A 14,951-nucleotide genomic window follows, 5' to 3' on the forward strand; every position below is an offset into this window, starting at 1 on the left:
AACAAAGAAAATTAAGAAATGATTCTTGATTATAGTCAAGGAAACATGATCAAGAGAGAAATGGAAAAAGAATATAGATTGTAGTTAATTAAATAATTGTTTGGAAAATTCAGAAGTATAGTATAACTAAAGGGAAGTTTTTTTTAGAGATAATTTCTTGCGTTTGTATCAAGTGAAACAGGCGCACCTAGAGTGAGACTGGTAATAACGCAAATAAGAAAATAATAGAGCCATCTATGTGGAAGTTGTTATATCTTCATATTCATATCCATATGGGAAAACAGAGAGAGATGCATGATTTTGGTAATGGAAAATTCAGATAAAACAAAAACTATGAAACTTAGAACCTTGCTTCTCTTTTCTCCTCTCTTATTTTTACTGTCTGGCCATAGTACTGCTTGTAACTGTCTCCATTTAAAAATAGGCAGATATTATGAGACAGATTTATGTTTGTTCTGTCATTTTGTTAACATTCACTGGGAAAAGAGATGTTCATAATGAAAATGAGATATAAGAATTATCTGGAGTATGGAAGAACAGGACTTTACAATTTCTTTGCTTTTGAGTCAATGAGAGTCAGATTTATTGACTTGCAGTTTGCAACTCAGTGAGGAAGATATAGATGTAGAGGTCTCAAATTATAGCAAGAGAAACATCCATATATACATGAATCTCCATATCTCTGCATGTCACATGTACATATGAAAGCTAAATTCACACCAATTCAGTGAAATTATGTTACAGCTTTAGAGTAGATGCAATAACCTTTGAAGAACATTTTAAGTGAGTAAATAGCATTTCTATAACATATAAAGTATGAAATTTTAGTGTCCATAATATTACTTATGTAAAGTCTTAATTTTAATTAACTGTCAGTAAATATAGAAAGATTTTATGGCCAAAGAAACAGATTATGAACAGTTTTATCATAAAGATTTTTTTCCTGATTGGCTTTTGTTTAGAGTGGTCTGCAGTTGTTAGAATATTAATCTTCCCTGATTTATTGCTTCTTCACATTTTTTACATTTAAAAAATTTTTAATTTTTAAGGCTTATTAAGTGCGATTGCAAATTATGTTTCCATAAGTAAGGTGAGCCTAGAAATAAAAATCTATAATTTCTGTTTTTTTTTTTTTTTTTTGGCAGAACTCAGCTCTCTTATGGAACCTGATTTAATTGAGAGCAGGCTATATTCACTGACATCATCATAGCTCATTTATATTTTTTATTTTTTGGAACTTTAAAGCATAAACAGCACTTTCACATGTTAATACTAGAGGCCCACTACAAAAAATATAGAAGGCTAGCATTCAAACAAAACTGGAGAACTGAAGCTGAAAATGCTACATCCATATTTTATGACACTAATAAAGATCTTACCTCATTTTTTAAAAAAGAAATTGCCCTGAATAGTTTTTTTCCCTGAGTCTCGGCTATTTGCTTCAAATTTCTAGGACACTTGGCACATCTCTAATGTATCGTGTTTTATGTCTCACTGTTGGGAACTTCCTTTCTCCGATCCAATGTGTAAAATATAGGCACCTTATTTTCAAAGTGTGATGATTAAGGAGCACACTACTGCTTCCAGTTTAAGAGGGCTAAGTGGTTCATTTACTTTACTTACCTCACTAAATTCCACTGAAAGGACAGTGAATAAATATAAAAGGAAAGGTGTCAGGAGACTTCAGAGTAATACATTTCTATATACGGGAATATATACGGGACAGAAAATGAAGGGTAGAAGAAAACCTGTAGCCAGAAACAGATACTGGAGAAGCTGGAACAGAAGAGGGAGATGTTCAGTTGAGCCATGGAAAAACACTAAACTTATGTTCACAGGTACAGAGAGAAGAATTGAGTTTCATGGAAGTAATCAAAGTAATTCATTAGAACATTGTTCTAATGGCCCATCAGCCTCTTTTAGAACAACACTGCTACCACCACCAATGTATACAGCCACTGTGATAGTAACAGTATGATGAAAACTAGAAAGCTGATGTTTAAAGAGGAAATTAGGGTTTCTAGCATGTGTGACACAGATAGAAGGAAGCCTTCTTATTGTGGCTTTTGGAGAAGGCTCAGCCAACGTGACTTGCATCCCAGTATGAAGCCTTTCAGGGTCATACCTTCCAACTTAAGCAGAACTTGAAGCAAACTCTTCCATTCAGGGGAGAGAAATGTTGGGGGAAATTAACATATGCAACGGCAGAAGAAAGTCACATCAGGTACCTATATTAATTAACCATGTCTTTGTCTCGTATTTTTAAACTGACAATGCCCATCCAGGGAATACATTTCACTCAAACCAACAGCATAAATAAAAGTCAACAAATACAGCAGTCAGGCCCAGAAGTAAAACAACAATATGTGGAATACAATTAGACCTTCAAAATGTCTAATTACTGCTTTCAGAGATTCAAAATATTGCATCCATGAAGTCAATGTGCAATGTGCTAAAATAAGTTCAGCCTGAGAACAAGAAAGCTCTTGAAAACATTTTAAAAGGTTGTACAAATGTAACATAAGTTAGAAGAAGTTATCCCAAATGTACAACATTATAAACAGAGATGGAAAATGAAAGATAAGAAAAAATTACAGGTACAGTTCAAGAAGTTTAACATGTATATAAAAAGAGTTTCAGTAAATGGGGAAAAAATACTAAGTACATAATATTTTTAAAAAATACTTCCTGGCTGGGCGTGGTGGCTCACGCCTGTAATCCCAGCACTTTGGGAGGCCAAGGCAGGTGGATCCTGAGGTCAGGAGATCGAGACCAGCCTAGCCAACATGGTGAAACCCCGTCTCTACTAAATATACAAAAAATTAGCTAGGCGTGGTGACGGGCGCCTGTAGTCCCAGGTACTCGGGAGGCTGAGGCAGGAGAATGGCGTGAACCCGGGAGGCAGAGCTTGCAGTGAGCTGAGATCGCGCCACTGCACTCCAGCCTGGGCGACAGAGCGAGACTCCGTCTCAAAAAAAACAATAATAATAATAAAATAAAATAAAAAATAAAAAACGAAAAACTTCCCACACTGAAGAATAGAAATGCCTGTTCCAGCAACCATTCTAGTTTAGAGCAGGAAGACCGAGAGTCCCAAGGCAGTAGTTTATGTTGCAGAGGGCTGGTGCTAAATAAGATTAAAGAAACAGTAGGATATTTGATGAGTTTGAGTGTATTCAGAAGAGACTTTTGGCTATTGAAGTGTTTGGGAATAAATTAGCCCTAGTTACACAGAAAATTAAGCATACAGAAAATTAGTGACACAAGCTACATATTTGGTGACCTTCATAAGCAATATGTGTTTATTGAATATTTGAGAAAAAATGGGTAATCTATTGGAAGGGAAATAGGGAAGTATGGGAGGAATGGAGGAAAATAATAGAACACACTTAAGACTGAGAAAGCTAATAGCCATATGATATATTATTCAAAAATATAAGGAAATTAGCTAAAAGAATGTAAGATGGTGAGAAGCAACTAGTTTGTTTTGTTTTGTTTTGTTTTAAACATGATACCTGCAAAGGAACAAGGATCATATTGGCAACACACTTTTATTAGCAGTTTTGTATGCTAGAGTGCAATGGGACAGTTGTGTATCTGTTAAGACTCAAGAGCAAACTGGCTTAAGTAACATGGAAGTGTATTGACACCCAAAGGTAAAATGCCCAGGCATCAATTTTTAAACACACTTGATCCAGAGGTTCAAATAAAGTGTTCACAACTCTCTTAATTTTGCAGATCTACTTATTTTGTGCTGGTTGGTTTTGTTCCCAGCCTTCACATATTGATGGAAATGTATCTTTCAAAGAACTTTCTTCTGTTTCTATGTGTGCTAATAACTGTTTTTCAGCTTCTTCCACTAAAGCTGCAAGTTTACCTGCCAAGTAGCTAATGCAAGAACAACCCTCCCATCAACCACTTCTCAGGAGCTTAGGACACCAAAAGAATTGTAGCCCTCACTCATTTTATGTGTCCACTGTGGGTCAGGAAAGGGACTCTGCTTATCCTACGGACTCCAGCTGAGGAAACGAGCCAAGCACCATTTTAAATGCTGGCAGGCACTGTGCAAAGGGAATAGGACTGACACCAGCAATTAAATGTTCTAACTCGGAAGTGTCATGTATCATTTCTCTTATAATTCATGGTTCAAAACTATTCATTTGGGTGTATCAACCAAAAGGGGGCCAGAAAGTTCAACTCTACTATGTACCAAGAACCTGAAAGAATGGAAATATTTGGCTAAAAGCACTGGTAACTAACATATTGTCCCACAGAACATCATAAAGGTAATAGGTTGCTAAACTTCCGTGCATTAGATCGACTTTTTATCTTCTGTACATTTCTGTGTGGAACCTATGACCACAAATGGGAGTGTTCTGCTGTAGGAGCAGCATGGCAAAACATCAGAAATGTGTATTTATTTCACATACATCATATGTTTATATTTATTTTAGTCTACAATTACACATTTTAGGTATAATATTTGAGTTTTCAGTTAAAATAATATAAATAGCTTTTATAATTAATCTTTTTACAGCAATCTTTTGAAAGCTAAAACACAAATTTCCTTATATTGTTAATGTAACTGTGATAACTATGTGTGTTTAGGTCTTTTTGTCTGCTCTGGAGCCTATGTAATCACTAGAGGATCCCTGGCTGCCTCTCGAACCATGTATGTTCAACTGTTAAATAATGTACTGCACCTCCCCATCCAGTTTTTTGAAACAAATTCCACAGGCCAGATCATCAGTCATTTCACCAAGGTAAGCAAAGACACACCTTATTAAATAGCATACATAAAAGTGACCCATATTTAGTACCTTATATGCTCACCTGTACAAAATATTATGTGTTTTATATAGATTTCATTGTTAAGTATATTTCTAAGCGTTAGGACGTATATAATTGATGTACCAACAGAGTCACATTTTGTACATATAATTAAAATAACACTGAAAAATTACTTAAGAATCCAAGAAACACATGCTTTGAGATGTACCACTCTAATTCTTACACACTTCGAGTTTGAGAATCACTGCTTTAGGCTAAGAAGGGAAAGAAAATGTAAGTCGGTCAGGCACGGTGGCTCACGTCTGTAATCCCAGCACTTTGGGAGGCCGAGGCGGGCGGATCACGTGAGGTCGGAAGTTCGAGACCAGCCTGACCAACATGGAGAAACCCTGTCTCTACTAAAAATACAAAATTAGCCAGGCGTGGTGGTGCATGCCTGTAATCTCAGCTGCTCGGTAGGCTGAGGCAGGAGAATCGCTTAAACCTGGGAGGCGGGGGTTGTGGTGGGCCGAGATTGCGCCACTGCACTCCAGCCTGGGCATCAAGAGCGAAACTCCATCTAAAAGAAAGGAAGGAAGGAAGGAAGGGAGGGAGGGAGGGAGGGAGGGAGGTAGGGAGGAAGGAGAGAGAAAGAAGAAAGAAAGAAAAACAAAGAGAGAGGGAGGGAGGGAAGGAGGAAGGAAGGAGAGAGAGAGAAAGAAAGAAAAAAAGAAAGAAAGAAAGAGGGAAAGAAAGAAAGAAAGAAAAAATGTAAGTCAATGTGGAGATATCTAGACTTTAAAAACATCCTGCCTTTAAGAAAACATAACGTCACTTATGGTGAATGGGGAATGAGTTGAGATTTTCAGAGTGTCTCTGCTTATCTGTAGGAGTTTTCTCATTGTGTCTACTATAAAATGTTTCTAATAGAACTGTCCAATAAAGATAAAATGCAAACCACGTATGTGATTTTAAATTTCCTGGTAGCCATAATAAAGAAGTAAAAGAAAACACAATGGAAAGAATTAATTGTGATAATACATTTTATTTAACACAGTATATCCAAAACATTATTCCCAACTGTAATTAATATAAAATTATTGATTAAACTTTATACTTTTTTGTACAAAGTATTTTAAATCTGGTTTTTATCACGTGCTTATAGCATATCTCAATTTGCAATAGCCACATTCCAAGTGTTCAGTAGTCACATATTGCTAGTGGTCCCTATATTAAGATGCGCAAGTCCATAACCTCAAAGTGTATAAACACATTTCTATGTATATGTAAAAACATGGTGGGTATATAAAGGGAAGTGAAGATAAAACACAAAAACATAAATGAAAGTACCTAACATAATAAATTTCTAATGTAATATTAAATCAAGCTTAATTGTACCAAAGTACATACTGTCTTTTGAAAAATTATAGAAGAATTTGATCACCACCATTCTGTTTCTCCCAGAGGACATTTCTGACTACAACCCTACTGATTTATTATCATTTTTATATAGTAAAATTTCAAATGATTGAGTCTTAAGCAGATGGGAGTACAGGCAGGTAAATTCAAAACAGGAAATTCCATGTGAATACAATACTGTTACATTGTTTGGTATATGAAATAACCAGGGAACTCCCAAAAGAGGGTAGAATTAACAAAATTTCATCTCTCTTTTTTATATCAGTTTTGTCCTGAACTGAGTAGTTCATCCAGTCAAGGTTCAGTGTCTTAGTATTCCCTGGCATCTCTCAGGTGATACCTTGTGCCACAAACAGATTAAGTTATATGCAACAAAGTGTAAAACAGGCTGCGTGCGGTGGCTCACGCCTGTAATCCCAACACTTTGGGAGGCCGAGGCAGGTGGATCACCGAGACCAGCCTGGTCAACATGACGAAACCCCGCCTCTACTAAAAATATAAAAACTCGCTGGGCATGGTGGCTCATGAGTGCAATCCTGGCTACGTGGGAGGCTGAGGCACGAGAAATGCTTGAACCTGGGAGGCAGAGGTTTGCAGTGAGCCAATATCGCACCACTGTACTCCAGCTTGGGTGACACAGCGAGACTTTCTCTCAAAAAAAAAAAAGTACATATCAATGCATGACCTTCCCTTTGTCCTTCTCTCATTCCTATTTGCCACTCCATCTTTCAGTTCATAATTTTATAAATGAAGATTATCTTGTTTTCCTGTCTCTTCTGATATGAGTAGGATCCAGTTCCCAGGAAGGCCACTGAACATGTTCTTAGTTGATAACAATGCCCCAGGAGTGATTTACAAATTTTGAGTCATAAATAATGGTAGCCCAATGCCCCAAATACTGGAATTAAAAAAAAACAGCTATTGAATTATGGACTGTTTTTTTGTTTTTGTTTTTGCTTTTTTGATCAAAGTCTGACTTTAATTGTATAATTAATTGCCATGTAGTGGTCACTGGGAAATATAAATTGCTTGATGATAAGTATCTTGAAATCAGAACAGCCTTTTAATTGTTATAGTTGACTACAGGGGAAAAATATATGGGGATGAGCAAAGATCATGTAGTTAGATTTATTTATGAAATCAATAGATTGTCATACCTGGGTAAACATTTTTAATTTTGCCATTGAATAATATATTTCTTCTTTCTCTCATTTTAAACTGTAAAAAGTTAAAAATAAAGTGACCTAATATCAAATTTTTCAGGACGTATTTATAATTGATATGCATTTGCATTACTATTTACGGCTGTGGGTGAATTGTACATTGGATGTTATTGGAACAGTTTTGGTCATTGTGGGAGCTTTGCCCCTCTTCATTCTGGGGATTATTCCCTTAGTGTTCTTCTATTTCTCTATACAAGTAAGTGCATACATTTTTATTTGTATTAATAACTTATAAGTTCACAATCAAATATAGTTTCACACCCACTTAAACCTCCTCTTTGTCCAGGTTCTCTAAGAAGCAGAGTCGAAGAAAGAAATACATGTACTAGAGATTTTACTGGGGGAAATGCCTGTAGAAGATAAAGGAGAGGGAGCAGAAGAAGCCTGGGCTGAGCAAGCCCTCAGACAGCGACTCAGGCTGAATCCCTGTGAGGGAGAAAAGGAAAGAAGACGGATTGGGTAACAAGGGTCTTGGACTACAGGACAGTTCTACAACAGGTTCAACAGGAAGCTCTCAATCACAGTTGCCCATTGGAGGGTCTCATGTGCACTTTCTGCCAGTGCTCAGTCATTGGCTGGCCTCTATGCTAATACAGTGGATCTGTCAGTGCAGTCGCAGGGGCTGTCAGTCAGCTATGCTCCTGCAGCAGGAGAGCTGGGGCCTGCATTTTTATGCCCGCCACAAAACCTGTATGTTGTCATTTTAGCAGAAAATTAATTTCCCTGCATATCCAAGAGAGAAACAGATACTGCCTTTTTGTCCTATTTTTTCAGACATCACCTGTCTCTTCCAGACAAACAATTGCTGGAAGAGCTAAATATGCTTCTCATGATACTTACATGATATCTTCATATTATATCATTTGCAAAATTATGTTACTGTAAGGCTTCAGTGGAAAACAAAATTTCTTAGCATTTTTTCTTCAGCAATCAAACAAAGCAATTTTATTAAACAATGAAAAGCATCAATTAAAATGGATGTCTTTATTATCTTTATTATTTTACAAGAAACCATGACAGCTTTTGGTTTAAAAAAAGTTTATAGATTCATACAGAAATGACTCACATAAATGAAATTTCTCCAGCTCGCTCCTACACTGTGACATAAAAGTTCTTTTCATATTCACAGATTTATACACCTTATTTCTGTTCCCACAACTTTTTTTGACACTTATACCAAGGTACCAGTCAAACATGCAAGAACTATAAATAGATGAATTTTTCAAATATATGATATCAAGAGATTATTATTATAAAACATTTTAAACATCTTTTTACATTGCCTTTATCGAAGTATGTGCAATTTTTTATTACAGGCTTAATCCACAAATAAAGAGTGAAATTTAAAGACAGTTGCAGAAATAACTATTTCCCATTTATTTTATTTATCTTGGCAATAAGGACTTCAGTAAAAGATGAAATTAGTTTAAGTAAACAGAAAAACAAAAGTAGATTATAGGTGTAAATGGAGCTCAGACTGAATCCAAAATAATGAATGTATATTTTTCCACTCCATATTTTAGTTGATTATCCTCAAATATGCAATCTACTATGAAAATGTAATCCTTACATTAGTTGGAGATTTTAAATGAAGTATAAAATACAGAGAAAATTACCCATTATTTCTAAATTTTCAGTGAAATTCCTATATTAAAATAATATTTATTCCAAAGCATGATTTCTTTATCCTGATAGTCAGTTTCAACTGATAACATACAAGGTAAAATCAATGCTGAAGCATATTTTAAATATAGAAGTATCTGAGGCTCTTTTCACAAAAAGATTCTTAGAATTTAATGCTTTTCAAAAACCCAAGTTTTAAAATTCATGTTAGAGTTTAGTCTGCTCAAGCCAGACTACAAATGATTTTCTCATTTCCATACCTATACTCCATTATTCTTCCTACTTCACATCTTTTCCCTGTTCTTTCTGTCTGTCCCGATCTTACTTGACATTGATGGCCTAGGTCATTTTCCATTTTCTGTGTGGAGCATTCTCTATCACAATAGTGCAAAAAGAACTGACTCCTTATCTACTATTCTAATATCGGCTATTATGGATTTATTACACTGCTGGCATATACTGATGGTATAATAAATCCAGAATATATGAAAATGTAAGTGCTCTGGGGGCAGAGACTATGTTTTATATATATTGTAAAAATCTAGAAAAAAAGCACTTATGTGGCAAATGAAATTTTATGTGTTGGTCTCCTGTCTGGTAAACTATAACAGAGTTATCAGGTGTAAAATGGAGTCTAGAGATCATGTCTCATTAGGGGCAGTAATATAGGATGAGGTCTGAATTTGGATGCAGGAACTTGGAGTTCTAGTCATCTTCCTTACTTACCTGCCTGGGACATCATTTCCCTTTCTAGGCTCTATTTCTTTCCCCTGTGAAATAAAAGGCTTGGTTTGGATGTGTGCTGTGTGAAGTGTAGTTCCTGGACCCATGGGCCATAGCCCAGACCTATTGGGTCAGAATGTCCCAAGGTAGGGCCCAGAAACCTGCCTTTCAACAAACCCTTCAGGCAGATGATTCTTACTAAAGTATGAGAAGCATTGATCTAGATAAAATTTCTTAAACCAGATTCCCCAGAGAGTTGCATGAAAGAACTCCATGGATTCTACAATTCACTGAAAATTGATCAGAAGCTAAAAGTGTGTATGCGTATTTGCATTTGTCTAGGGAAAGCATTTTACCCTTATTTATCTACTCACATGGTCTGTGACCCCAATAACATATTCCCTAATCTAGGCAATCTAAATCCTTTACAGCCTCAGAATGCCATAGTCCCCTGTATTCTTCAGAGCACTTAGCATAGAGTTCAGTTGTAGACCACCAGGCTGTATGTAACCTGAGATATGGTTTTATTTAGCTTGCTCAGTGTTTTTACCAAATGTAGACATTTTAAAATCTGGGATTTTACATAAAATTCCAGATTTAAAATTTTCCTGAAAATTGTGCAAGACCGCATAACTCTTGATTTTCATTTCCAGTTGGTAGCAATTTTCCGGGGCTGATTAATAATCCAGTTAATACAGGGCATGCTCCATCCAGCTCCCAACAGTCTTACCTATCCTAATTGTCCTCAACTTCAAGCCAAGGGGAAATAGATAACTTATAATTGTGACTGTAGTGGAAATATATGAAGAAAAACATAAAAAATATTATTTTTCTATAATTATGTTTAAGTACAAAATATCATTGTGCATTTGGTCTGCTTCCCTCATTCAATGAGTTAACTGTTCGGTCACATATTCAACATGTAACATAGAGCTTTCTTCATAGAAGGGACTCAATAATGGTCATTTGAGAGCATTGTCGAAGTGAAATTTTGCCCAATTATGTTCTTGTTGTGCTGTCCAGAATTGGCGCTTTTTTTTTTTTTTTGAGAGGGTCTCACTCTGTTACCCAAGCTGGAGTGCAGTGGCATGATATGATCTCAGCTCACTGCAACCTCTGCCTCCCAGGTTCAAGCGATTCTCCTGCCTCAGCCTCCTGAGTAGCTGATACCACCGGCAGTCACCACCACAGCAGGCTAATTTTTGTATTTTTGGTAGAAATGGGGATTCACAATGTCACCCAGGCTGGTCTTGAACGCCTGAGCTCCAGTGATCTGCCTGCCTCAGCCTCCTGAAGTGCTGGGATTACAGGGGTGAACCACCGCTCCCAGCCTCAGAATTTGGGCTTTTCACCATTACAAGGGCACACAAGTTTCCTAAGGCTTCTCTAACAAAGTGCTACCAACTGGGTGGCTTAAAACAACAGAAATGTATTCTCTCACAATTTTTAAAAATCTCTTTGTTTTATTTTATTTTATTTTTATGAGACAGGGCCTGGCTCTGTCACCCAAGCTGTAGTGTAGTGGCATGATCATAGCTCACTGCAGTCTCAACCTCCTGGGCTCAAGTGTCAAGTGATCCTCCTGCCTCAGCCTCTCGAGTAGCTAGGCCAACAAGCATGCACCACCACATCTGGATAATATATATATGTTTTGCTTTTTGTAAAAATGAAGTCTTCATATATATATATATTATATATATACAATATATATATAATATATATATAACTTTTTGTAAAAACAAGGTCTTCCTACATTGCCCAGGCTCGTTTCAAACTCCTGGGCTCTAGCAACCCTCCTGTCTTGGCCTCCCAAAGTGTTGGCATTATAAGCGTGGGCACCACACTTGGCCTCTCTCACAGATCTAAAGGCCAGAAGTCTAAAATCAATATATAGGCAGAGTTGATTCCTTCTGGAGGCTTTGAGGGAAAATCTCTTTCATGCTCCTCTCCTAGCTTCTGCTGGCTGTCAACAATCCTGATATTTTCGTTGGCTTCTAAACACATCACTTCAATCTCTGCCACTGGCAGAGATGGTGTTTTCCCTGTGTCTATGTCTTCTTTTTTGTCTTTTATAAGGATACTCAACATTGGATTTAGGGTCCACCCTACATCCAGGGTGATGTCATCTTGAGATCCTTAACTTAATTACATGTGTAAAGATGCTATTTCTGAATAAGGTCACATTCACAGATACGGGGGGTTAGGACTTGTATCTGACTTTTGGGGGGTCACTCTTTAAATCACAACACAAGGGTCTTGTAGTTTTTGAACTATTGAAGCAATTTCTGCTACATTTTTCCGACTGCTTCTTTCTGTCTTCTGATTAGAGATACTATGTGGCAAGCTCTCGGCAAATCTGGAGGTTGACAGGAGGGTCCTGTTCTCCTGTCATTTCTCACTTTAGTGAGACTTTATCAGGAGTGTCCACCATCAGAGCATTTGGACATGAACAGAGGTTTATCCAGCAATACAAAGAGGTGGTGAATGAAGACTTGGTCTGTTTCTACAATAATGTAATTTTCAACCTGTAAGTCCCGTTAATACCTAGCCTAGGATCAATCTCTTCTTAGACATCTTGCTCACTGACTTCTAAACAGATGGTTTTGAAATGGCATTTCGTCCAAGTTTTAGAAGTATGTATTAATAAGACAAATATTTTCCAGTGTTTAATGTACATTTAAATTAAATTATATCTATTTATATTCACATGAAAGGTACATACTATTTAATATGAAAAAGGTGCTTTTAGAATTACTCATGACATAATTCGACATTGTGTTTTATATCTTTAGAATATATTTTATTTGTATACACTGTTTTGTAAAATTTTTGAATTTGAAGTTACAATCTCACATAAAGGAGAAAAATGAATTAAATAGAAGTTGAGCACGTTTCAATTTTTAAAGACTAATTTTATCATATTAAAAAGTATATACAATTGGAAAGGGAATTGATTTTCCAATAGGATTTAAAAAATGCAATACATCATTATAGCTGGTGTTATTTTGCTTTTAAATTCGGATCAAGTTTTAAAGCAAAGTTCTGCAAAAGTAAAATGCATTTTCATGCAGATGAATTCTTTAAGTTATCATGTGATGATCCCATGTTTGATTGAGTTCCAAGTAAGTTGGGGAGAAAAAAGAAAGCAGCTATTGCTGTTTATGTCTCAATTTCCCAGAGGAGAGGGTTAGTACCAAATGCACCAAAACTTTTTCATCTCAGTTACTCAGGAATATATTCCATCTATCACAGGTGGCTGTCTGTTAGACTTGAATTTCTTGGCAACTTAATGGTGCTTTTTGCTGCACTGCTTGCTGTGCTGGCTGGCAATTCTATAGATTCAGCAATAGTTGGTTTGTCTGTATCCTATGCCCTAAATGTAAGTAATAATGATTTTTGTGGTATATGGTATGTTTATAATCCAATTAATTAAACACTCTTCTTCTTTGCTTGTCTGAATTATATATTATATTAACTAAGTAATGAGAGACAAATCTGGATTGCCCTGGAGGCTCATTTCCTTCTCTATCTTGTTAGTAGCAGGAAGCTAGCTCAGCAATTCTAAGTTAACTTATAGGAAGAATAGGCTAATACTCAAGGCTGAGTGCTAAAAGACCAGGAAACTCCTGCTATTCTGTAGTTACTCAGAAGTTTCCTGCTCTTCTATCCTGGTGGATTTATAGAGTATTACAAGGGTAGGGTCCCTCTCCAACACAGCTGGTGTATCTCATTTGCTCAGCCTAAGCAAGAAGATAATTCTCTAGGGAGAATATATTTGCTGTTTCTCTTCGGCTTATAAGTTTTTCCCTAATAAACCCTATTTGATATTACACTGCAATGCACTAGTGGTAGGATGCATGCCCCCTTTGTAAAATAGCAAATGCCCTAAACTGCTTCCACATTATGTAGAAGATAAGTCTAGGTGATTGTGTTATATACTCTTGGTCCCATATCCAAAAACCTTGAGCCAGTTGCATTTCAGAATTCAGAATTTAGGCTTCTAGAAAGGAAATATGTACATAGCCATATCCAGGGACTGGTTCAGAAGCCCATAATCAAACACTACTGCATGTACACCCTAACTGGATTAAGTAAACGCTTTGAAGAGCCCCATATCACTTCAAGTCAGGTGGTCTATCAAATGAGTTGGCACCAAACTCAAGAAAAAAATTGGATTGTACAAGTTTTTTGACTTTTAGAATTCTGTTCAAAGTTACACCCTTAGAGAATCTACATTTGGGAATAGAGTGAGAAGAAAATATAGGTTTTTTTTTTTTAATAGGGGAGCAGGAATAGTTAGAAAGCTAGGAGAATCTTCCTTCTGATGGAAGGTAGTGAAGAATGCCAAAGTGTTTGCACACTATTTTTTTTCTCATTTAGGATGCACATTTTTTTGAGGCATATCCCATCAATCTTGGTATTCATCATTCCTTATACCCACTGTGCACTTCTTGCATATATGTTGAATTATGGTCTATCTTATCCCAAGTAATTCCATTATTTATGATATTAATGAGTTTGTACCCTTAAACACAAATATGCATATGAAGAAATATGCTTATTTCTAGAGCTGCTAAATAATAATCAAAAGATATAAAGTATATGAGACAGTATGTGACGAGCTCTCAGCAGATTCAAGAAATGAAAAGTGAAACTCTATAAAAAATAAAGTATTATTTATATTACATAAAAAACTAAAGAACATCCATTAAGTTCTTGTTTCCTCCCCCATACCCCCCAGATAACTCATTCTCTGAATTTTTGGGTGAAGAAAGCATGTGAAATTGAAACCAATGCAGTTGCTGTTGAAAGAGTTTGTGAATATGAAAATATGGATAAAGAAGTAAGCACGCCTCCTGTAATCCCAGTACTTTGGGAGTCATGGGAGGATCACTTAAGTTCAAGAATTCAAGACCAGCCTGGTCAATATAGTGAGATTCTGTCTCTACAAAAAGAAAGAAAGAAAGAAAGAAAGAAACAAAGAAAGAAAGAAAGAAAGAAAGAAAACTGGGTATGGTGGCTTATGCCTTTAGTTCAAGCTACTTGGGAGGGTGAAGTAGGAGAATCCCTTCTGCTTGGGAGTTCAAGGTTGCAGTGAGCTATGATCACGCCACTGCACTCTAGCTTGAGTGATAGAGCAAGATCCTGTCTAATAAAAAAAAAAGTATGGGAAAAAAAAAAGAGGTAAGCACT

General features: G+C 36.3%; 1 protein-coding gene across 1 annotated transcript in view; it reads left to right on the forward strand.

Moving 5' to 3' along the window:
* Window positions 1–14,951, forward strand: part of LOC100985670 (multidrug resistance-associated protein 1-like) — a 92,821-nt gene that overhangs the window by 70,593 nt on the left and 7,277 nt on the right. The window contains 5 exon segments of the mRNA XM_008972543.4: window positions 4,609–4,763; window positions 7,453–7,608; window positions 12,086–12,285; window positions 13,011–13,137; window positions 14,500–14,601. Of these exon segments, the coding sequence (XP_008970791.4) occupies window positions 4,609–4,763; window positions 7,453–7,608; window positions 12,086–12,285; window positions 13,011–13,137; window positions 14,500–14,601 (740 nt within the window).

This window comes from Pan paniscus, chromosome 22 (genome assembly GCF_029289425.2).
Source record: "Pan paniscus chromosome 22, NHGRI_mPanPan1-v2.0_pri, whole genome shotgun sequence".
In the NCBI taxonomy this organism is placed as follows: Eukaryota; Metazoa; Chordata; class Mammalia; order Primates; family Hominidae; genus Pan; species Pan paniscus.